Raw genomic sequence first — 26,754 nt, 5'->3', positions numbered from 1 at the left:
ACTGCTTAAAATTTACATTGTGGATGGGAAATGTGTGTCGTTTCATGCAATCAAGCAAAATATGGATTTAAATAAAAAAATATTAAAAAAAAAAAAAAAAAAGGAACATTTTGACCCCCCCAAAAAAGCAGGTTTTGTTCACATGAAACTATGTATTTTGCGTTTCATGAAATTTGTTTCCTGAACGTTTTATTGCGTTTCTACTTTATTGTTACGGGTGGAGCCTCGTGTGAGCCTTTTTATTGGTCAGTCTCAAATACAACCACAATTTGCAAACAAAACTCCATGAAATGAAAATTAAACTTATAGTTTTATTGGAATAATTTTTAGGATTTGTAAACAAAACCTGCATTTCTTCAAATGAGTCATATTATGATTGTTTTTCACATTTAAAGGGGAACTGCACCTTTTTTTCCGTTCACAATCATCATTTTTTTTTTACGATTTTAAACATGATAAAAAGCGCTTGAAAGATGCGGATAATGGGAGTCATCTTTGTAGCCTTCAAAGCCCTCTAAAACAGGGGTCCCCAAACTTTTTGACTCCGGGGCCGCATTGGGGTAAACAATTTGGCTGGGGGCCGCGCTATATATATATATATATATATATATATATATATATATATATATATATATATATATATATATATATATATATATATATATATATATATATATATATATTATATGTAAAAATGTGTGTGTGTGTTTATATATGTATATGTATATGTAAATGTATATATATGTGTGTATATATGTACAGTATATGTCTATGTATATGTATATGTCCATGTACTGTATATATATGTGTATATGTGTAAATATATGTATATATATATATATATATATATATATATATATATATATATATATATATATATATATATATATATATATATATATATATATATATGTGTATATATGATAAATAAAAGAAATTTAAAAAAAATAAAAATAAAAATAATTATTATTATTTTATTTTTTTAACTTGGGACTTCCCGGGGCCAAATTTTGGACGCTGGGGGGGCCGTATCCGGCCCACGGGCCGTAGTTTGGGGACCCCTGCTCTAAAACAACTTCAAAACCCTCCAGCAACATTTTATATACACATTGAAAGTATATACATAATGTAGTAACAGACACCTTCATAACAATATGTAATATGTTCAATATTTACCGTATTATGAAAATTGTAATCATTTCGGGGACTGATTTATTCTGTTTCCATAGCAGCGCACGTCTGACTTCTGGCAACATGTGTGTTCCTATTCCGGAATCAAAGAGGACGTGGTTTTTCTAATTGTGGCAGACTTGGTAGCAGAAAACGACTATTTTTGGACAAATGATGATTCACAACCTTATACTTTTGAAGCTGAATATACTGCTGCTTATAGAAGCGAGCACAAAGGAAGAGTGAGACGTTGAAGCAGACAGAAGCCGGGACAGTGAGGTGAAAGCAGTTTTGACGCTATAAATTTGGAACTTGGAGCCGAGCTATTTTGACATAAATGGAGTGCTTACCGAAAATCAACAAGAAACGTCACCGGCCAGCTGGACCGGACGAAAAACTGTCCATTGAGTAAGTCACTTTAATATCAATCATGATACATGCAGCACGCCATGCGTGTTATTACAACTACAGTACATACACTGTCTGGCTAGCTCAGCTGTGTACAAACAAAACAATGAAATGTGGGCTAATACTTTACAGACACTGTAATATGATAGTTCATGTTTTTCAAATTGGTGCCCTATCGCAGTGTTGTGCATTACAAACTCAAACGCGTTTCGTGTCATTGTAGAAGCTAGCTTATCTCTTGACGTAGTTAGCTCTTACGGCTGATACTGAAGCATGCCGATGTGTTACTAGGATAGAAAAAGAGTTAAGTTTAAAAGTTTAAGTACCAATGACTGTCACACACACACAAGGTGTGGCGAAATGATTCTCTGCATTTGAACCATCACCCTTGATCACCCCCTGGGAGGTAAGGGGAGCAATGAGCAGCAGCGGTGGCCACGCCCGGGAATAATTTCCAACCCTTGATGCTGAGTGTCCAGCAGGGAGGTAATGGGTCACATTTTTATAGTCTTTGGTATGACTCGGCCGGGGTTTGAACTCACAACCTACCGATCTCAGGGCGGACACTCTAACCACTAGGCCACTGAGTAGTTCCTTAAAGGCCTACTGAAATGACATTTTTTCATTTAAACGGGGATAGCAGATCCATTCTATGTGTCATACTTGATAATTTCGCGATATTGCCATATTTTTGCTGAAAGGATTTAGTAGAGAACATTGACGATAAAGTTGCAACTTTTGGTCGCTGATAAAAAAAAGTCTTGCCTGTACCGGAAGTAGCGTGACGTCAACGGTTGAAAGGCTCCTCACATTTCCCCATGGTTTTCAATGCAGCTAGAGTGATTCGGACCGAGAAAGCGACGATTACCCCATTAATTTCAGCGAGGATGAAAGATTTGTGGATGAGGAACGTTAGAGTGACGGACTAGAATGCAGTGAAAGACAAATCTTTTTTCGCTCTGACCGTAACTTAGGTACAAGCTGGCTCATTGGATTCCACACTTTTTCCTTTTTCTATTGTGGATCACGGATTTGTATTTTAAACCACCTCGGATACTATATCCTCTTGAAAATGAGAGTCGAGAACGCGAAATGGACATTCACAGTGACTTTTATCTCCACGACAATACATCGGCGAAGCTCTTTAGCTACTGAGCTAACGTGATAGCATCTGGCTCAAATGCAGATAGAAACAAAACAAATAAATCCCTGACTGGAAGGATAGACAGAAGATCAACAATACTATTACATCATGTACATGTAACTACACGGTTAATAATTCTCAGCCTGGCAAAGCTTAACAATGCTGTTGCTAACGACGGTCCACCTACGCCAGCCAGCCCTCATCTGCTCTTCAACACCTGTGCTCACCTGCGTTCCAGCGATCGACGGCGCGGCGAAGGACTTCACCCGATCACAGATGCGGTTGGCTGCTAGCATCGGTTGGTGGCTAGCATCGGCTAGCGCGTCTGCTATCCAAGTAAGTCCTCTTGTTGTGTTGCTACAGCCAGCCGCTAATACACCGAACCCACCTACAACTTTCTTCTTTGCAATCTCCATTGTTCATTAAACAAATTGCAAAAGATTCACCAACACAGATGTCCAGAATACTGTGGAATTATGAAATGAAAACAGAGCTTTTTGTATTGGCCTCAATGGGGGAGCCATACCTCTGTTCTACTGGCTACGTCACGCGCATACGTCCTATCCAAAGGAGTTTTTCAACCGGAAGTTTAGCGGGAAATTTAAAATTGCACTTTATAAGTTAACCCGGCCGTATTTGCATGTGTTGCAATGCTAAGATTTCATCATTGATATATAAACTATCAGACTGCGTGGTCGGTAGTAGTGGGTTTCAGTAGGCCTTTAATGTTTGCTCTTACAATAACAATGTCGCTACAGTTTGGTCATCATACAGGTTACGGAACGTAGATGAAGTATTGTTGACGGTTTTTGAATGCATTTTTTAAGTGATTTAGAGGTAGAATTGATTGCTCCCATTAGTTGCATTTTTAAAAGCTAGAAAAAAACAAAATATATTTTGTCTTCTTGTCTCTCATAATGATTGTGAACGATAGGCAAAATTCCAAAAAAAGTGCAGTTCTTTAGTCAAAATGTTGCATAGATTATGTTTTACAAACCATCTTTAAGCCGCTTTTTACCGTCTCATCAGGATGCGCTGTTTTGTTGACGGTCTTATTTACGTGTCTCCACTTCGACTATGTCTTCTCCCCGCCATCTTTTTTGTAGTTTTTAACGCTTCTATCGAGAGGCTACTGACAGATGTAAGTTCGAACAATGAGCTACTTTGTATTGGAGATGGCAACAGCGGATGATGCATGTGCATGTTTGAGTCAGTCTGCTCCACAACAAGAGGATGAAGAAAAAGAAGGCACTTATTGATTGCAGCGTCAGACTACAATGGCGGACTGGCACAAAGAGTAAATATCTACCATATGTAGAGATATCCATTGTTGTCACAACTGGGGAAAAAGTCAAGTTGGGCAAATTCCAAACCTATTGTTTGGATGAAGTATGAAGAAGGCAAAATAGCTTGATGAATATCAATGCCATGCCTTCATGTCAAAAACACAAGAATGGGTACTAAGTAAGAAAGAACCGTTGGTTTTGCAAAATTGGTCCATTTTAAAACTTTTGTTAAATTTTCCTTTTTTAAAAAAAATTATGAATCCATTATTATGATTTGCAAACCTTTTTTGGATTTAATTGTGCATGGACATGATTGCTTTGCCTTCACCTCTAGCGACGCTGGCTTACCTGTATACTTTATATATGGCGAAAAAAGCGAACAACAACAAAAATTTAATTGGAAGACATTTTCAAAACAAGCCCTCAGCAATTTATGGGTGAACGTTAGACTTAGACAAACATTATTGATCCACAAGGGAAATTGTTCCACACAGTAGCTCAGTTTCAAACCATGGAAAGGTTAAGGATGGAAAGGATAATGCAGGTATCAAGTAGACTGAAAATGTACCATAGTAGCAATATAAAATATAACATATGGAATGTTTATATATTATATATGGTGGCGACTAGCGACTTGTCCGCCCGGATGCAGCTGAGATAAGCTCCAGCAACCCCCGCGACCCCAAAAAGGGACAAGCAGTAGAAAATGGATGGATGGACATACAGTATATAACATATACTGATATTATATTATATTTTTATATAATAAAAAGTTAAAGTACCCATGATTGTCACACACACACTAGGTGTGGCGAAATTATTCTCTGCATTTGACCCATCACCCTTGTTCACCCCCTGGGAGGTGAGGGGAGCAATGGGCAGCAGCGGTGGCCCCGCCCAGGAATCATTTTTGGTGATTTATCCCCCAATTCCAAACCTTGATGCTGAGTGTCAAGCAGGGAGGTAATGGGTCCCCTTTTTATAGTCTTTGGTATGACTCGCCCGGGGTTTGAACTCACAACCTACCGATCTCAGGGCGGACGCTCTAAATGTATATACAATTACCATGTACAATATTACAGTAGTTACAGTTACAGTAGTAAGTTATTTTTTATTTCAAAGTAGGCACACTGTACTGTTTGTTGTATTAGTTTGTGCATGCTGTTGAAACAGTTGTAATAAAAAGAAAAAGTTTTCAAGTCGTGTTATGTTTTCCGCCACCAGAGTATTTCTTTTTGTAGACGAAAGGGCACGATGGCTTTTTTTAAGTAAAGGTTGTTGACCCCTGCCATAGACCAATCAATTTCGTTTTATTTTCCCCATTTGGGCAAAGAAGAAGCACATTCACAAGCTTTCTTAGGTTATGGTTCCCATTCACACATATTAAAACTTTGAAAGAGGCCCCGACATTAAATGTCCAAGGCTATTCTGCTCTTCAGGTGCATAAATAAAATCATCTGGTTTTCCGGTGTCCCCCTTCTCATGGAGCGTTACTTACGAGGCTGTCCAGCCGCTGAGGTGGGCAACAACTCAGCCCCCCATGTGGACCTCTCACATCACTTAGCCCCGGACTCACCCTGTTCACCTACAGTCGTCTTAAAGTGGCTGGACTAAATCATGGCCGCCCCTCATGGCCTCTTTGCACCGTTCAAGACTTTGATCATCGGCTGAGCCTCACTTGCTGTGTCTGCACCATCCGTCTAACACGCGCCTATAAAAAAATATTATAGCATGATCGTGATCGAGCAGGATCGGTTTCCTTGCTTGGTTCTGCAACAAATGCAACGAAATAGTCTCAAACGGACCAAACTTTGCAGTTATGGCGGCACTCAGAGGGAATGCTTCAAACAGTGAATAACATATGTATATAAAGGACTCATGACGTGATTACACAATTGCCTATGCATTTGATTATTATTAGGGCTGTCAAAGGTAAGGCGATAAGGCGTTAACTTTAAGTTCCTTAAACAGAGATACTTTTTTTTTAACACGCGATTGACGTTTTTGACCCTCGGCCCATTCCGTAGTTTGTAATGGCAAATTTGCGGGCCCCTCCAAGGTTTCTTATTGTTCCCATTGGGTTGAGTTTTTCTGATGTGGGATCTGAGCCTAGGATGTCGTTGTGGCTTGTGCAGCCCTTTGAGACACTTGTGATTAAAGGCTATATAAATAAACTTTGATTCACTGATTGATTGATAAAATCACTTTTATCTGAGATTTTCGTCAAAACATGTCAAGTCTTTTCTCATACCAATCACACACATCTGGTTGGCGGCTTCACAATAATAGTCCTACGCTTCACATCCGGTCTAACCAGAAAAAACAAAGAACAATTGTCTAACAATAAGATAATGCTATTCTGTTATTCTGTATTATTCTGTGATATTTCTACCTAAATAACTATTTTCTGGCAGATTAAAATTAAGTGTATTGTAATGGCAGCCGCGATATGAAGGAGGAAGATTGTCTTTGAAAAATCTTGTCTTCTTCTTTGCTACAACTGAGACAAACTCTAATACTGCAGTCATGCCTGCCACTGCTCTCTGCAGCCCACATTGGGTGATTACAGTTCATTACACAATATTATCATCGCTATGGTATACTCTTTTATAACCTGTTCTGAGTGATAGTCCGCAATTACAGAATGTTTAACACGCTGAATATCACATTTTATTAATACGTAGGCAAAGAAGGTAAAACATTGTCACGCAGGGATATGAATACCATTTACTTTACAACATGTAAAGTACAGAATATCCGAAGCATTTATTCAGGCAGAAAAAATATCACCTAATATCTTTGACAATCAAAGCATGATCGTAACATTTCACATTTTGTGTTATTAATGCGTGAAGCTGCAATCTAAACATGGAAGTGTAGCTTCTCTCCTCTAAATGCAAGTGCTCCTAAAGCAGGAATACAAATGATGTATTCCTACATAATGCAATCTCAGGCAAGACACCAACGCACTGCAGGAGTGCAGGTATTTTTTAAATTCTCTTTAAATGTGTGTTTGTATCCTTTTTGTGTTTAGCTGTTTTAAAAAGCAAAATGTTTTAAAACAATTTGTTAAAGCAAATAATTTGTCCAGTCATGGTATTAAGAACTTAAAAATAATTTGTTTAGGGTACACTTTTTATTGACGAAAAACTATATCTTTCTGCAATATCGCGATTAATTTTGAGTTAACTAAGAACATAATGCTATTAACCGCGATTAAACATTTTATCTGTTTGACAGCCTTATTTATTATATATATTTTCTACATATGCTGCAAAAAAACATTCAGTAGATTTTGCTTTCAAAGACTGGCAGCTCAATTGCCAGAATTTTTACTTGAAAATGTACGGTACTTTTCATGGCATTTACTGTAAACTGAAAGACGACACTACTGTTTTTCCACAGTAAAATTCTGGTGAGCGAACTGTCAGGTTTTTTTTCTACGGTTGTTGTTTTTATGTTGTATTACTGTAAATGGGAAAAACGGTACCACTTTGTTTTTTAAAGTAAAACTCTAGCAACTGAGCTGACAGTTTATTACTGTGAACTCTATAGTCATTTTTACAATGTACAATTTGATAGACAACTTGTTTTGAAATCATAAGTCAAGCAGATATTTAAGAATACATTTATATATATATATATATATATATATATATATATATATATATATATATATATATATATATATATATATATATATATATATATACACACACACATTAGGGCTGTGAATCTTTGGGTGTCCCACGATTCGATACAATATCGATTCTTGGGGTCACGATTCGATTCAAAATTGATTTTTTTTTTCAATTCAACACGATTCTCGATTCAAAAACGATTTTTTCCCGATTCAAAATGATTCTCTATTCATTCTCTATTTATTCGCGGGACGGCGTGGCGAAGTTGGTAGAGTGGCTGTGCCAGCAATCGGAGGGTTGCTGGTTACTGGGGATCAATCCCCACCTTCTACCATCCTAGTCATGTCCGTTGTGTCCTTGGGCAAGACACACTTCACCCTTGCTCCTGATGGTTGCTGGTTAGCGCCTTGCATGGCAGCTCCCGCCATCAGTGTGTGAATGTGTGTGTGAATGGGTGAATGTGGAAATACTGTCAAAGCGCTTTGAGTACCTTGAAGGTAGAAAAGCGCTGTACAAGTATAACCCATTTATCATTTATTTATTTATCCAATACATAGGATTTCAGCAGGATCTACCCCAGTCTGCTGGCATGCAAGCAGAGTAGTAGATTTTTGTAAAAAACTTTTATAATTGTGAAGGACAATGTTTTATCAACTGATTGCAATAATGTACATTTGTTTTAACTATTAAATGAACCAAAAATATGACTTATTTTATCTTTGTGAAAATATTGGACACAGTGTGTTGTCAAGCTTATGAGATGCGATGCAAGTGTAAGTCACTGTGACACTATTATTTATTTTTGTATTTTTTATAAATGTCTAATGATAATGTCAATGAGGGATTTTTAATCACTGCTATGTTGAAATTGTAGCTAATATTGATACTGTTGTTGATAATATTCATTTTTGTTTCACTACTTTTGGTTTGTTCTGTGTCGTGTTTGTGTCTCCTCTCAATTGCTCTGTTTATTGCAGTTCTGAGTGTTGCTGGGTCGGGTTTGGTTTTGGAATTGGATTGCATTGTTATGGTATTGCTGTGTATTGTTTTGTTGGATTGATTAATTTAAAAAAATAAAAAATATTTTAATAAATAAATAAAATTAAAAAAATCAATAAAAAAAAAAAAAAATCGATTCTGAATCGCACAACGTGAGAATCGCGATTCGAATTTGAATCGATTTTTTCCCACACCCCTAATACACATATACATACATACATACATACATATACAAACCCCGTTTCCATATGAGTTGGGAAATTGTGTTAGATGTAAATATAAACGGAATACAATTATTTGCAAATCATTTTCAACCCATATTCAGTTGAATATGCTACAAAGACAACATATTTGATGTTCGAACTGATAAACATTTTTTTTTTGCAAATAATCATTAACTTTCGAATTTGATGCCAGCAACATGTGACAAAGAAGTTGGGAAAGGTGGCAATAAATACTGATAAAGTTGAGGAATGCTCATCAAACACTTATTTGGAACATCCCACAGGTGAACAGGCAAATTGGGAACAGGTGGGTGCCATGATTGGGTATAAAAGTAGATTCCATGAAATGCTCAGTCATTCACAAACAAGGATGGAGCGAGGGTCACCACTTTGTCAACAAATGCGTGAGCAAATTGTCCAACAGTTTAAGAACAACATTTCTCAACCAGCTATTGCAAGGAATTTAGGGATTTCACCATCTACGGTCCGTAAAATCATCAAAGGGTTCAGAGAATCTGGAGAAATCACTGCACGTAAGCAGCTAAGCCCGTGACCTTCGATCCCTCAGACTGTACTGCATCAACAAGTGACATCAGTGTGTAAAGGATATCACCACATGGGCTCAGGAACACTTCAGAAACCCAGTCAGTAACTACAGTCGGTCGCTACATCTGTAAGTGCAAGTTAAAACTCTCCTATGCAAGGCGAAAACCGTTTATCAACAACACCCAGAAACACCGTCGGCTTCGCTGGGCCTGAGCTCATCTAAGATGGACTGATACAAAGTGGAAAAGTGTTCTGTGGTCTGACAAGTCCACATTTCCAATTGTTTTTGGAAACTGTGGACGTCGTGTCCTCTGGACCAAAGAGGAAAAGAACCACCCGGACTGTTGTAGTCGCAAAGTTGAAAAGCCAGCATCTGTGATGGTATGGGGGTGTATTAGTGCCCAAGACATGGGTAACTTACACATCTGTGAAGGCGCCATTAATGCTGAAAGGTACATACAGGTTTTGGAGCAACATATGTTGCCATCCAAGCAACGTTACCATGGACCCCCCTGCTTATTTCAGCAAGACAATGCCAAGCCACGTGTTACATCAACGTGGCTTCATAGTAAAAGAGTGCGGGTACTAGACTGGCCTGCCTGTAGTCCAGACCTGTCTCCCATTGAAAATGTGTGGCGCATTATGAAGCCTAAAATACCACAACGGAGACCCCCGGACTGTTGAACAACTTAAGCTGTACATCAAGCAAGAATGGGAAAGAATTCCACCTGAGAAGTTTAAAAAAATATGTCTCCTCAGTTCCCAAATGTTTACTGAGTGTTAAAAGGAAAGGCCATGTAACACAGTGGTGAACATGCCCTTTCCCAACTACTTTGGCACGTGTTGCAGCCATGAAATTCTAAGTTAATTATTATTTGCAAAAAAGAAATAAAGTTTATGAGTTTGAACATCAAATATCTTGTCTTTGTAGTGCATTCAATTGAATATGGGTTGAAAAGGATTTGCAAATCATTGTATTCCGTTTATATTTACATCTAACACAATTTCCCAACCCATATGGGAACGGGGTTTGTATATACTGTATATATATATATATGTATGTGTGTATATAATTGCAAGTATTTTTTCTGTCAAAATGGTTTACGCATATTATGCTCATTGCTGTTTTATGTAAATAAGACAACAAAACAGCGCATTCTGAAGAGACAGTCAGAAAGCAGCTTGAAGAGTCTGTTAAAAAATATCAATGCAAAATTTTGATTTATGTAGACTACAAGGAAGAGTTTTAAATGTAGAAACAAAATCATAGTACAAGCCGTTTAAAAGAAACGGTAGCTGCAGGAATCCTTCTTGTAACCACACATCTCACAATGTCATCAAACTACCGCACTAGTATTTTAAGGCGGTACTCACACGAGACCACTTGTGTTTGTCCCACTTCACACTTATTAGCACAGGACCAGTCAACGAGCAGCCCGAAGGCCAAATCCGTCCCAGGAGTGACATGAGAATGACCCCCAAATTCAGCTTAAGACTTGGGGGTGACTATAAAATGTTGTGGTAGATTCCCAAAAACACTATAGAGTGCTGTCATATAGATGATCTTTGACTATCTTTTTCACATTATATATATTAGGTCCCTAAAAAGAGCAGAGCTCTCCTGTCATATAGAGTATCTTGGACCAGTGTCAACACATTGCTTGTCTTTTAATTTACCGCAAGCCATTTGGTGAGGTAGATCTTCTAAGTTATGATAGATCACTGCATGGACATTTCCGTCATTTTCTGAAATTTTGTAAATAGGACAATGAAAATCCAATGTCCACTGTAGAGGACGCTGCTTCTCATAAATATACAAAACAAAGATAGTGAGGGGGGGAGTCCTGGCCCTCAGTCCTTAGCGATTTGGGTTTGAATCTTCTACAATTTACAAAACTCAAAACCAGTGAAGTTGGCACGTTGTGTAAATCGTAAACAAAAACAGAATACAATGATTTGCAATGACAAGATATTTAATGTTCGAACCGAGAAACTTAGTTTTTTTGCAAATAATCATTAACTTTTAATTTAATGGCAGCAACATATTGCAAAAAAGTTGGTTCCTTTTAACAACACTCAGTAAATGTTTGGGAACTGAGGAGACCAATTTTTTAAGCTTTTCAGGTGGAATTCTTTCCCATTCTTGCTTGATGTACAGCTTAGGTTGCTCAACAGTCCGGGGTCTCTAATGTCGTATTTTACACTTCATAATATGCCACACATTTTCAATGGGAAACAGGTGTGGACTGCAGGCAGGCCAGCCTAGTACCCGCACTCTTTAACTATGAAGCCACGTTGATGTAACGCGTGTAGAATGTGGCTTGGCATTGTCTTGCTGAAATAAGCAGGGGCGTCCATGATAACGTTGCTTGGATGGCAACATACAGTATGTTGTTACAAAACCTGTATGTACCTTTCAGCATTAATGGTGTGTAAGTTACCCATGCCTTGGGCACTAATACACCCCTATACCATCACATATGCTAGCTTTTGAACTTTGCGCCTATAACAGTCCGGATGGTTCTTTTACTATTTGGTCCGCAGGACACGACGTCTACAGTTTCCAAAAATAATTTGAAATGTGGACTCGTCAGACCACAGAACACTTTTCCACTTTGCATCAGTCCTTCTTGGATGAGCTCGGGCCCAGCCAAGCCGGCGGCATTTCTGGGTGTTGTTGATATTGGCTTTCACTTTGCAAAGTAGAGTTTTAACTTGCACTTACAGGTGTAGCGACCAACTGTAGTTACTGACAATGGTTTTCTGAAGTGTTCCTGAGGCCATGTGGTGATATCCTTTACACACTGATGTCACTTTTTGATGCAGTACAGCCTGAGGGATCGAAGGTCACAGGCATTTGAAGTTACGTGCAGTGATTTCTCCAGATTCTCTGAACCTTTTGATGATATTACGGACCGTAGATGGTGAAATCCCTAAAATCCTTGCAATAGTTCGTGGAGAAATGTTGTTCTTTAACCGTTCGACAATTTGCTCACGCATTTGTTCACAAAGTGGTGACCCTCGCCCCATCCTTGTTTGTGAATGACTGAGCATTTCATGGAAGCTGCTTTTATACCCAATCATGGCACCCACCTGTTCCCAATGAGCCTGTTCACCTGTGGGATGGTCCAATTCATGGAAGCTGCTTTTATACCCAATCATGGCACCCACCTGTTCCCAATGAGCCTGTTCACCTGTGGGGTGTTCCAAATAAGTGTTTGATGAGCATACCTCAACTTTCTCAGTCTTTTTTTTTATCACTTGTGCCAGCTTTTTTAAAACGTGGTTCAGGCATCACATTCAAACAAAGTTTACCAGTTCGAACATTAAGTATCTTGTCTTTGCAGTCTATTTGATTAAATATAGGTTAAAAAGGATTTGCAAATCATTGTATTCTGTTCTTATTTACGATTTACACAATGTGCCAACTTCACTGGTTTTGGGTTTTGTAGTTGAATATCCCTGCTCTTGTGCACTGATTTGTTCCTCATAACAGCAGACTTCCCCTGGTTTGGCATGATTGAAAGAGGTGGGCCTGGGTGGGGCACAATAACATGTGTAAGCACATGCACGTGCATAACTTAGCTGAGTCATAGAATGACTCAATAATAGAAATAAAACCCAAATATTCCTAAAGTCAAACCCTCAAAATTGTTCCACTGCCGCAACTACAATTTTGCATCTAACAATGTGATCGCTCCTCTCGCAAGTAATTAATGACAGATTAGATATGCCCCCTTGCACAATAGAAATAATCAGAACGACTCGGAATACGACTGAAAATAACCTACCAAGTCAGGGAAAATGGAGTAACATAGCAGTGTACTGTAGGTGGAGGGGGAACTGTATCCAAGTCAAAACCTGCATAATTCATACTTACGGTAAATGGCTTGTGTCAGATATGCTTTCATGTAAACAAACTTTTTGATGATTAAAAGCCTACTGAAACCCACTACTACCGACCACGCAGTCTGATAGTTTACATATCAATGATGAAATCTTAACATTGCAACACATGCCAATACGGCAGGGTTAACTTATAAATTGCAATTTTAAATTTCCTGCCACACTTCCGGTTGAAAACGTCCAGATATGATGACGTATGCGCGTGACGGAATCAGTTGATGTGGAAGTATTGGTACCCTATTGAATCCAATACAAAAAAGCTCTGTTTTCATTTCAAAATTCCACAGTATTCTGGACATCTGTGTTGGTGAATCTTTTGCAAATTGTTTAATGAACAATGGAGACTGCAAAGAAGAAAGTTGTAGGTGGGATCGGTGTATTAGTGGCGGACTACAGCAACACAACCAGGAAGACAGAGATGGATAGCAGACGCGTTAGCCGCCGAACTCACCTTAACTTCCTCCGTCTCGCATCTGTGATCGGGTGAAGTCCTTCGTCGCACCGTCGATCGCTGGAACGCAGGTGAGCAAGGGTGTTGAGGAGCAGATGAGGGCTGGCTGGCGTAGGTGGATAGCTAATGTTTTTAGCATAGCTCTGTGATGTCCGGTTGCTAAGTTAGCTTCAATGGCGTCGTTAGCAACAGCATTGTTAACCTTCGCCAGGCTGGAAAGCATTAACCGTGTATTTACATGTCCCTGCTTTAATAGTATTGTTGATCTTCTGTCTAGCCTTCCAGTCAGGGATTTATTTATTTTGTTTCTATATGCAGTTAAGCACAATGCTATCACGTTAGCTCCGTAGCTAAAGTGTTTCGTCGATGTATTTTCGTGGAGATAAAAGTTACTGTGAATGTCCATTTCGCATTCTCGACTCTCATTTTCAAGAGGATATAGTATCCGAGGTGGTTTAAAATACAAATCCGTGATCCACAATAGAAAAAGGAGAGAGTGTGGAATCCAATGAGCCAGCTTGTACTTAAGTTACGGTCAAAGCGAAAAAAGATATGTCTTGCACTGCACTCTAGTACTTCACTCGAACGTTCCTCATCCACGAATCTTTCATCCTCGCTCAAATTAATGGGGTAATCGCCGCTTTCTCGGTCCGAATCGCTCTAGCTGCGTTGAAAACAATAGGAAAATGTGAGGAGCCTTTCAATTGACTACGTCACGCTACTTCCGGTAGGGGCAAGGCTTTTTTAAATCAAATACCAAAAGTTGCGATCTTTATCGTCGTTGTTCTCTACTAAATCCTTTCAGCAAAAATATGGCAATATCGCAAAATGATCAAGTATGACACATAGAATGGATCTGCTATCCCCGTTTAAATAAAAAAATGTAATTTGGTAGAGTGGCTGTGCCAGCAATCGGAGTGTTGCTGGTTACTGGGGTTCAATTCCCACCTTCTACCTTCCTAGTCATGTCCATTGTGTCTTTGGGCAAGACACTTCACCCTTTGCCTCTGATGGCTGCTGGTTAGCGCCTTGCATGGCAGCTCCCGCCATCAGTGTGTGAATGTGTGTGAATGGGTAAATGTGGAAATACTGTCAAAGCGCTTTGAGTACCTTGAAGGTAGAAAAGCGCTATACAAGTATAACCCATTTATCATTTATTTATAATTTCAGTAGGCCTTTAAAACATGTCAAATAGCAACCAGGGATAACTGGTATACTGGTAATGTGTTTCCACTGGCCACGGATGTGTGTTATGCGAAAAAGTTGCAATTATCTAAAAGTGGACATACACTACCGTTCAAAAGTTTGGGGTCACATTGAAATGTCCTTATTTTCAATGAAGATAACTTTAAACTAGTCTTAACTTTAAAGAAATACACTCTATACATTGCTAATGTGGTAAATGACTATTCCAGCTGCAAATGTCTGGTTTTTGGTGCAATATCTACGTAGGTGTGTAGAGGCCCATTTCCAGCAACCATCTTTCCAGTGTTCTAATGGTTCAATGTGTTTGCTCATTGGCTCAGAAGGCTAATTGATGATTAGAAAACCCTTGTGCAATCATGTTCACACATCTGAAAACAGTTTAGCTCGTTACAGAAGCTACAAAACTGACCTTCCTTTGAGCAGATTGAGTTTCTGGAGCATCACATTTGTGGGGTCAATTAAACGCTCAAAATGGCCAGAAAAAGAGAACTTTCATCTGAAACTCGACAGTCTATTCTTGTTCTTAGAAATGAAGGCTATTCTACAAAATTGTTTGGGTGGCCCCAAACTTTTGAACGGTAGTGTACATGGTCGTCACTGGACAGTTGACAGATGACAGTGAAGGACATTAATCCAGTAACGTTTGACCCTTAGTTTAGCCTCCATGTGTCTTATATTTGTCGCAAACAACCTCCGTATCTGCCCCCGTCATTGATTTGTGTAAACTGTGAAGCAGTGGCTTGTTCAGATCACCCACAAATTGAGCCTTAAAGCACAAACGTGTTAAAGGAAACCACAGTGTGTACACAAATGCTTGGCCGCGTGTGTGTGCGAGTGTGTGACCTCCAAAAACATATTACAACCTGCTTGTTACCAGACACTTTTTACCTCACAGATTACAGGAGCTAAGGGACCAAAATGTCCCTCCCCTTTTTTTCCAGATGTTAACATTCACACTAACCCTAAATGTGTGTGTGTGTGTGTGTGTGTGTGTGTGTGTGTGTGTGCGTGTGTGTGTGTGTTTTAAATGAGTCAGGCAATGTGAGTCATAGGGTTGCATGAAGGTGAACGTGCACGAGGGGACTCGTAGACTTGCTTATGTGTGTGTGAAGACTTTATTTTTACGTGCCAACACATATTTTTATCCCTCGCGTCGGCCTCCGTTGCTTCATTAAGAAACAACAAAAAGTTTGCAAAAGCATGTGTGTGTGTGCCCGTGTGTGTGTGTGTATGTGTCATAGTTTCAACATGTGGTTCAGATTTCCTGCACGGCTGCATTGACAAACACAGATCAAAAGTAAAAAGGGTTTGATTTCCAGGAGGTGGTGCTATGGAGCTGTAATAAATAAAAGCTGCAATCCCTTTGTTTGTGTTGTCAATGCATTACATATGTATTTACTTGTGTATATTTGCCGTGTTCTTTGTGTTTTGCCAGTGCAGATTCGTACCCATGCTCATCTTGATGGGAAGCTCCTCCTTGCTGGCGGCTTCCACTAGTTGGCGCCGCACCTCCATCACTGCTTCCTTGTGCTTACTGGTGAGCATGGCCTCCCAAAGTAAACGAGCTGCAGGCGACCTGGTACAAGAAAAAAACGGTGAAAATTCAGCAATGTAAATATTAGGGTTGGTAACGGATATTGGTCTGATATCAGCCAAAAAAGTAACGGATTGTATCGACTTACTGTACGTCTGAAATCTCAGATATTAGCGCTGCGATACAAGCAGTCTTGCCGCACGTTAACTTGTGCAAAACTGGACAGCCACTTAACATCTAAATGTCCTCCAATAAACACACAAGTTTGGTATTTTCTTGTATTTTAGTGAAGTCATTTACAAAAGGTAAACATGGTAGACTACACAGGCTACTCGGAGCAAGCAGCTACACAACAGCTAAGCATACAATATACACAAGCTAGACATTAATATAAATGTTAAGTCTTAATTGAACAATGCTGCAGTCTAAAACACAACAATGATCAGTACAAACAAGTATTAAAATATTATAGTTGCATATTATTGACAAGTACAAAGTAACCAAGGCAGATTTGTATTAGAAAGTATTCAGTAAAAAAAATGTGTCTGCATCGTTCAACTTACTGCACCATGGGCTTCACTTAGTTAATTATTGTGGCCACTAGGTGTCATAAAATACCACTCCACTTCAACTTAAAGACAGCGCAAGTCCATTCCAGACGATTATTAGTAAAGATGTCCGATAATATCGGACTGCCGATATTATCGGCCGATAAATGCTTTAAAATATACTATTGGAAATTATTGGTATCGGTTTCAAAAAGTAAAATTTATGACTTTTTAAATTGCTGCTGTGTACACGGACGTAGGGAGAAGTACAGAGCGCCAATAAACCTTTAAGGCACTGCCTTTGCGTGCCGGCCCAATCACATAATATCTACGGCTTTTCACACACAGAAGTGAATGCACGCATACTTGGTCAACAACCATACAGGTCACACTGAGAGTGACCGTATAAACAACTTTAACACTGTTACAAATATGCGCCACACTGTGAACCCACACCAAACAAGAATGACAAACACATTTCGGGAGAACATCCGCACCGTAACACAACATAAACACAACAGAACAAATACCCAGAACCCCTTGCAGCACTAACTCTTCCGGGACGCTACAATATACACCCCCCGCTACCCCCTACTCACCCCCCACCCCCCGCCCCCCAACCCGCCCACCTCAACCTCCTCATGCTCTCTGAGGGAGAGCATGTCCCAAACTCCAAGTTGCTGTTTTGAGGCATGCTAAAAAAATAATGCACTTTGTGACTTCAATAATAAATATGGCAGTGCCATGTTGGCATTTTTTTCCACAACTTGAGTTGATTTATTTTGGAAAACCTTGTTACATTGTTTAATGCATCCAGCAAGGCATCACAACAAAATTAGGCATAATAATGTGTTAATTCCACGACCGTATATATCGGTATCGGTTGATATCGGAATCGGTAATTAAGAGTTGGACAATATCGGAATATCGGATATCGGCAAAAAAGCCATTATCGGACATCTCTAATTATTAGGTTAGTGTTTTTTATAGCTATAGTTGTTCTGTTTGAGTAATTTCCTTGATCAAGCCTTTTCTAAAATCACACAATACAAAATTATAAAATAATGTAAAAGTATCAATCAATCAACCAATCAAAGTTTACTTATATATATACTTACCCTATATCACAGATGTCTCAAAGGGCTGCACAAGCCACAACGACATCCTCGGCTCAGATCCCACATGACATCGTGTTAATATCCTATCAAATCGGTATTGGGCTAGTAAATATTGCGATATATATTAGGTGTTGACATAAGGCACCGACTGATTCACAAGACAGAAGGAGAACACCGTTATCAATCAATCAATCAATCAATCAATGTTTATTTATATAGCCCTAAATCACAAGTGTCTCAAAGGGCTGTACAAGCCACAACGACATCCTCGGTACAGAGCCCACATACGGGCAAGGAAAACTCACCCCAGTGGGACGTCAATGTGAATGACTATGAGAAACCTTGGAGAGGACCGCATATGTGGGTAACCCCCCCCCCCCCTCTAGGGGAGACCGAAAGCAATGGATGTCGAATGGGTCTGACATAATATTGTGAAAGTCCAACACATCAGCAAAAGTCCAGTCCATAGTGGGGCCAGCAGGAACCATCCCGAGCGTAAACGGGTCAGCAGCGTAGAGATGTCCCCATCCGATGGACAGGCTAGGGTTGGGAGCAGAGTAGAAAAGAAAAGAAAAGAAATGGCAGATCAACTGGTCTAAAAAGGGAGTCTATTTAAAGCAGACCTGGGCATTCTGCGGCCCGCGGGCCGCATCCGGCCCTTTGTGCGTCCCTGTCCGGCCCGCGTGAGGCCAATTATAAATTACAAAATAAATTTTAAAAAGTATCTATGTCGAGTGTGCAATACAACGGTGCTGCTTTTGTTTTGAAAATCGTTATTTGTATTACTTCCGTGTGGACGTGTGCGTGATTGTGAGTGAATGTGAACAACTGCAATTACAAAATAAAGTTGAAAAAACATCTATGTCCTGCGCGCAATACAACTGTGCTGCTTTTATTTTGAAAAGTATTATTTATGGGCGTGTGTCCGTGTGTAACCTGCGAGTGAAGGTGCACATGCAGCGACAAGTGATGCACGGTTTACACCCGAGACTCCAAAAAGAGAAAAGTTGATGAGGAATGCCGTGTTTTCAACAACACATGAACTGCAAAGCAACGTCCCCTCACCTAAGGTGCGTGCCTGCGCAATTGCGCACTGCTCAAACGTCCGCTGCGCGCAGCAAGTATATGCCGCGCACCAAATCAAATCCCATCTGAATTATAAACAAAATAAACATATTTATTCTATGGAATTTTGCAATGCAACTTTGAGTGACAGTGACAACAAGCGGCCCTAACGGTGTTCGTCAACACACACCGTTCAATTGAACACCGTTCAATTATTGTAACGTCTATCGAGATGCTTCGAGGACAGGAATTATATCGATCACTTTATTGAACAAAACTGTTTATATTCGGACATAACCACACCAAAAACATGAGTAAAACAATTCTATCTCGAAAAACTAGTCATTTTCTGCCGTACAAACCAGGCCAAAACCAACTTGTCATCTGTCACCAACACGCATAGCACTAAACCACTGGTGCGTTTAAAGCCACACAAAAAGTCGGACAACTCAAACACCACACAAAGTTACACTATGACTCCTCAGTCATACGTGTGCTTATTTTACTGTCATTTATTATTAATGTTAATTTATATATATTAGTCATGGAATGCTGTTACACACACTATGTTGAAGTATTACTATTATTATTATTATTATTATTATTTATCTTACGGTATATATCAAAAATAATATTGAGCAAAATTTAATTGAAATATTGTCGATGTGGCCCTCCAGCAGTGCTCGGGTAGCTCATGCGGCCCCCGGTAAAAATTAATTGCCCACCCCTGATTTAAAGGCTAGAGTACAAATGAGTTTTAAGATGAGACTTAAATGCTTCTACTGAGGTAGCATCTCTAACTTTTACCGGGAGGGCATTCCATAGTATTGGAGCCCGAATAGAAAACGCTCTATAGACTTTTTTTGGGCTCTGGGAATCACTAATAAGCCGGAGTTCTTTGAACGCAGATTTCTTGCCGGGACATATGGTACAATACAATCGGCAAGATAGGCAGGAGCTTGACCGTGTAGTATTTTATACGTAAGTAGTAAAACCTTAAAGTCGCATCTTAGGTGCACAGGAAGCCAGTGCAAGTGAGCCAGTATAGGCGTAATATGATCAAACTTTCTTGTTTTTGTCAAAAGTCTAGCAGCCGCATTTTGTACCATCTGTAATCTTTTGATGCTAGACATAGGGAGGCCCGAAAATAAAACGTTACAATAATCGAGACGAGATGTAACGAACACATGGATAATGATCTCAGCATCGCTTGTAGACAAAATGGAACGAATTTTAGCGATATTACGGAGATGAAAGAAGGCCGTTTTAGTAACACTCTCAATGTGTGACTCAAACGAGAGAGTTGGGTCGAAGATAATACCCAGATTCTTTACCGAGTCGCCTTGTTTAATTGTTTGGTTGTCAAATGTTAAGGTGGTATTATTAAATAGATGTCGGTGTTGAGCAGGACCGATAATCAGAATTTCCGTTTTCTTAGCGTTGAGTTGCAAAAAGTTAGCGGACATCCATTGTTTAATTTCATTAAGACACGCCTCCAGCTGACTACAATCCGGCGTGTTGGTCAGCTTTAGGGGCATGTAGAGTTGAGTGTCATAACAGTGAAAGCTAACACCGTATTTGCGTATGATGTCACCTAGCGGCAGCATGTAAATACTAAAGAGTGCAGGGCCAAGAACCGAACCCTGGGGAACTCCGCACGTTACCTTAACATAGTCCGAGGTCACATTGTTATGGGAGACACACTGCATCCTGTCAGTAAGATAAGAGTTAAACCAAGACAAGGCTAAGTCTGTCATCCCAATACGCGTTTTGATACGCTCTAATAAAATATTATGATCAACAGTATCGAAAGCGGCGCTAAGATCAAGAAGCAGCAACATAGATGAAGCATCAGAATCCATCGTTAGCAATAGATCATTAGTCATTTTTGCGAGGGCTGTCTCCGTAGAGTGATTTGCCCTGAAACCGGATTTAAAAGGTTCACAGAGATTGTTAGACGCTAAGTGTTCATTTAGCTGCTGTGCGACAATTTTTTCGAGGATTTTCGAGATAAACGGAAGGTGGGACACCGGCCGGTAGTTTACCAAGAGATCAGGACCGAGGTTAGGTCTTTTGAGTAGAGGTTGAATAACCGCTTTTTTGAATGCTAGGGGAACAGTGCCAGAGGAAAGTGATACGTTTATAATATTTAACACTGATGGACCTAATAATACAAAAAGCTCTTTGATAAGTTTCCCAGGAATTGGGTCAAGTAAACATGTTGTTTGTTTTGTCCCATTTACACATTTTGACAATTCCTCCAATGTTATTTCATCAAAGAGAGAGAAACTATTTTGGAGGGCGGTATCCGTCGTATATACAGTCGTATTTGGGTTAATAGAACCCAGTTGTAGCTGAGATGCTTAATCTCTTTTCTAATGACTTCAATTTTCTTATTAAAGAAATTCATAAAGTCATCTGCTGAGTGGGCGGAGCTACTGGGAGGAGTCCCTTGTTGGGTTAGCGATGCTACTGTACTAAACAAAAATTTAGGATAATTTTTGTTGAGGTGGATAAGATTTAAGTAATATTTTGCTTTAGCTGAGGTAAGCATGCGTTTATAAGTTATTAAACTATCACCACATGCTTGATGGAAAACCTCAAGTTTGGTCGCACGCCATTTGCGTTCCAGCTTTCTACATGATAATTTCTGGGCTTTAGTTTCTTCTGTAAACCATGGGGTACGCCTTTTAGGGGCCCTTTTTACCTTTAGCGGTGCTACACTATCAATGGTGTTGCGCAGGGCGTCGTTAAAGTTGTTAGTGAGGTTATCAATAGAGCCCACATAATTTGGGAATGGTGCCATTACCAAAGGCAGTAGGTCAGTAAGAGTCGTCGTTGTGGCAGCATTAATGTTGCGGCTGCAAAGAGACCTCAAGCATTTGGTGTTGTTTTATTGAGGTGTACCTTGTTATACTCCATCTACTTGGTACTGCTTGGTCAAACAGTGCTAAAGTATTTTACATGAATAAACAACAATATAATGTTTATGTCTTCAAAACACAATCTATGCAGTTCCAACTAATGCTCATGGCTTAGTTAGAACTAAGCCAACTTAATTTGCCACAGACAAATTAAACATTGTTTACAGTTTTACTTTAATACGCATTTTCTAACATTTATATTTTCAAAGGTTACATAATGTGCATACTAGGGGTGTGAATCTTTACGCACCAACCGATTTGATTCAATTCCAATTCCTGGAGTGACTGTTGCGGCATGGTCGCATGTTAATGGGGACGGAACTCCAGAGGCAGTGTGCAGGTAAGACAATTATTTATTTACCATAAATCAGTCAGGCAGGAATACAAAAGTATAGGAAGCGTGCCGATAGCACGATAAGCTATGGTAAGCTAAAGGAAAAGCTTAGCATGGAACAAGGAAGCAAGAAGTCAATGTAACGTGTTGCGTGAAGCAAACAAGTTAGCCAGACTGAGCGTGGCGAAAAGCAGGAATAAATAGCTCTCTGATTAGTGCCTGGGAGCAGGTGAGCGTCCCGAACACTAATCGGAGGCAGGTGAAAATAATCAGCACCCATGGCAACCAAGAAAACACAAACCTAGGGGTGCTGAAACAGAACTAAGGGAGTCTTTGACTAAACAAAATATGATCCGGGCAACGGATCATGACAGTGCTGATTCGATTTAGAATCGCTTCTTGATAAATGTTAGAAGAGTGCCTTCTGGTTACATAGAAATGGCCTCAAACGTCTTTTATAAAATGTATTCTTATTTTTAAAAAAAACATTTTTATTATTAATATTTTTATTTATTTATTTAAAACAAATTATGAATCGGGATGAGTAAGAATCGCGATTCAGATGGGAATCGATTTTTTTTGTGCACCCCGAGCGCATCCAGTTCATCCATCCACCCATCCATTGTCTACCACTTGTCCCTTTTGGGGTCGCGGGGGGTGCTAGGATAGGATAGGTCTTTATTGTCATTGCACAAGTACAACGAAACTTTTTTTTCAGCACAAACCCGTTCAAGATTAGACAAACAAACAGTGTACAGGGTTACAGAACAGGAACTCTGATGGGTCGCCATAAGGCGCCCCGTAAAAGATGGGGAAAAAGGTAAAACGCTGGGGAAGGATGAGTAAAAAAAATACAATCTAGACTGGGCTCCTAAGGGGGCCTAGTCTGGAGTGGGAAAAAACCTCCATAGCAAAGCACATATACAACATACATCTCGAGATATCTAGCAACAGAGGGAAGGGGCGGAGTAATGGTGGTAGGCCGCAGCTCTCGGCGCTGACCATCCTTCCATCACCCCTATGGGATTTGCGTCGAGGGCGTTGGTTTGGGGGTTTGGAGGGGTGTATGTGTGGCGTATATTTTTGTGGATGCATGTTGTTTGTATGTGAGCCTACAGTGTGTCTCTGTTCCGCGGCCTTGATTCTTGTGCAGCCGATAAGTCCAAAGTCAACAACAACAGGTGTGTGTCCATGAGAGACAAGAAGGGAGTTTGTTGTGTCTTCGTCACACTGTCCTTCGGGAGAGTCTCGAAGCCAGGGAAACAATCCAAGTTCGAATGTTTTGTATGCGAGTGAAAATGAAAATTTGCTTTTCGCTCTAAATTGTCTATGACTGGTCCTCAAAAATCCTGCGAGGCAGACAGTCCGATGTTATCCAAGTGTCCACAGTTCTTCTCACATCCTCCAATGATTCGTGGCAGCTTTGGGGTACTTTGAAGACTGCCAGCAACTTCCAATTTGTGGACAAACCAGAGCAACGCTTACTCCAATCAGCAGATGTCCTGTTGTCATAATTCCGAATAGGTAGATATCTTCGCGTCTTCGACAGAAAAGGGTCACCAGGCCCGCGGCACTCCTTCTTCTCCCAAGAGTCCGTCGCGTATCCAGCAACAACCGCTTCGTCACGACAGCAGGTTCCCCCAAAACCAAGATCTTGTCAATTTCGTTGAGGCCAGTTAAATAGTTCCAATGTTTAGATTTGGAGAGCAGTGCAAAAAGAGGCAACAAGAAAGTTAAGACAAGACAAAGAAGCAAGCAGGAGAGATAAGGCAGAGGGAAGGGGAGCGTCCACCCTCGATGAGTGCCAGAGAGAAAAAGGAGCCTATCTCAGCTGCATTCGGGCGGAAGGCGGGGTACACCCTGGACAAGTCGCCACTTTATCACAGGGCCAACACAGATAGACAGACAACATTCACACACTAGGGACAATTTAGTGTTGCCAGTTTGTGACATAATAGCAACTGTTGTAGTATTGCACGCTAGAAATGTGACTTTTGTGTTGACAATGCAATGTAAAAAGCATGTAGAGAAATGTACAACGTTTTTGTCATTTGTTTAAAGGTCATCTCAGCACGCAACACTGCCATGAGTTTAGTTTATCGTATTTAAGCCGTTATTGTAATGCTCTGATGTCACACTATATGCAGGTACTGTACGCTCATGCAGCAACATCACCCACACAAGAGTTCTGTGGACCAGACTGAATCTTGTCTTGCTGATACTCCGCCAGATGACCAGAAAGTGTCGACTCCCCTTTGGGATCCCCCACAGGAAAAAGTCGAAATGAACAATTGACTCAACATTTGGAATGCTCTCAATCTACGCTAACCGTCTATGTTTTAGCTCGCCTGCTGAGAAAAGCTGCTCTTGATAGCATCTCAAGCCCTGGTCTCCTTATCTCCTTGGTTACGCAACGCAAAGATCCACCTCGCTAATGGGACGCTTAGCGCAGGACACGTGTGTGAAACCGTGTCCATCTGAAAAATGCAACTAGAATATCTGCTAAAATGTTACCTGTGCAGCATTTTGTGATTTCATAAGTAAGCAGACAGTATTTCATAATCGCAGTACTCCGTGAACACATACAGCATTTGGCTGCAGGCAGTCTTGGCTAGCGATAGTGCCAAGGAGAAACCGGAGTTTGAAAACCTTAAAGTCCTCTTTCTGGGAACCCTTTGCTGACAATTGACTATGACTTTTTTTTTGGCAAATAATCATTAACTTCGAATTTAATGGCACCAACACATTGCAAAAAAGTTGGCAAAGGGCCATTTTTACCACTGTGTTACATGGCCTTTCCTTTTAACAACACTCAGTAAACGTTTGGGAACTTTTTTCAGGTGGAATTATTTCCCATTCTTGCTTGATGTAGACCTTAAGTTGTTCAACAGTCCGGGGTCTCCGTTTTGGTGTTTTAGGCTTCATATTGCGTCACACATTTTCAATGGGAGACAAGTCTGGACTACAGGCAGGCCAGTCTAGTACCCGCACTCTTTTACTATGAAACCACACTGTTGTAACACGTGGCTTGGCATTGTCTTGCTGATATAAGCAGGGGCGTCCATGATAACGTTGCTTGGATGGCAAAATATGTTGCTCCAAAAATTGTATGTACCTTTCAGTATTAATGGTGCCTTCACAGATGTGTAATACACCCCCATACCATCACAGATGCTGGCTTTTGAACTTTGCGCCTAGAACAATCCGGATGGTTCTTTTCCTCTTTGTTCCAGAGGACACGACATCCACAGTTTCCAAAAACAATTTGAAATGTGGACTCGTCAGACCACAGAACACTTTTCCAATTTGCATCAGTCCTTCTTGGATGAGCTCGGGCCCAGCGAAGCCGACGGCATTTCTGGGTGTTGTGATATTGGCTTTCGCTTTGCATAGTATAGTTTTAACTTGCACTTACAGATGTAGCAATGAACTGTAGTTACTGACAGTGGTTTTCTGAAGTGTTCCTGAGCCCATGTGGTGAAATCCTTTACACACTGATGTCGGTTTTTGATGCAGTACCGCCTGAGGGATCGAAGGTCCGTAATATTATCGTTTACGTGCAGTGATTTCTCCAGATTCTCTGAACCTTTTGATGATATTACAGACCGTAGATGTTGAAATCCCTAAATTCCTTGCAATAGCTCGTTGAGAAATGTTGTTCTTAAACTGTTGGATAATTTGCTCACGCATTTGTTCACAAAGTGGTGACCCTCACCCCATCCTTGTTTGTGAATGACTGAGCATTTCATGGAAGCTGCTTTTATACCCAATCATGGAACCCACCTGTTCCCAATTAGCCTGTTCACCTGTGGGATGTTCCAAATAAGGGTTTGATGAGCAATCCTCAACTTCATCATTCTTTTTTGCCACTTGTGCCAGCTTTTTTGAAACATGTTGCAGGCATGAAATTCTAAATGAGCTAATATTTGCAAAAAATAACAAAGTTTTCCAGTTCGAATGTTAAGTATCTTGTCTTTGCAGTCTATTCAATTGAATATATATAGGTTATATAGGTTGCAAATCCTTGTATTTAGTTTTTATTTACGATTTACACAACGTGCCAACTTCACTGGTTTTGGGGTTTTGTAGATTAAAATCCTCATGAGTCCATTTTAAGCCAGAGGTCTTCAACACGGGGTTATGTAAACCCCTATGGGGTCCGCAGAGGTACTGCAGTGGGGTTGTGACATTTTTGGTTGATCAGACTTTTCAAAACTATATTTCTTCATATTACTACCGTTTTGGGGTCA

The 26,754-nt window shown here is 40.1% G+C and overlaps 1 protein-coding gene across 1 annotated transcript in view; it reads right to left on the bottom strand.

Annotated features, from left to right (window-relative positions):
- The window catches only part of scfd2 (sec1 family domain containing 2), a 352,539-nt gene that overhangs the window by 290,916 nt on the left and 34,869 nt on the right, over positions 1 to 26,754 (bottom strand). The window contains exon 4 of the mRNA XM_062038370.1: positions 16,430 to 16,557. Within this exon, the coding sequence (XP_061894354.1) occupies positions 16,430 to 16,557 (128 nt within the window). The remainder of the gene's footprint in view (positions 1 to 16,429; positions 16,558 to 26,754) is intronic.

This window comes from Entelurus aequoreus, linkage group LG27, assembly GCF_033978785.1.
Source record: "Entelurus aequoreus isolate RoL-2023_Sb linkage group LG27, RoL_Eaeq_v1.1, whole genome shotgun sequence".
NCBI classification, from domain to species: Eukaryota; Metazoa; Chordata; class Actinopteri; order Syngnathiformes; family Syngnathidae; genus Entelurus; species Entelurus aequoreus.
The sequence above is the reverse complement of the archived record's forward strand: the minus strand, read 5'-3'. Positions and strand labels throughout refer to the sequence as shown.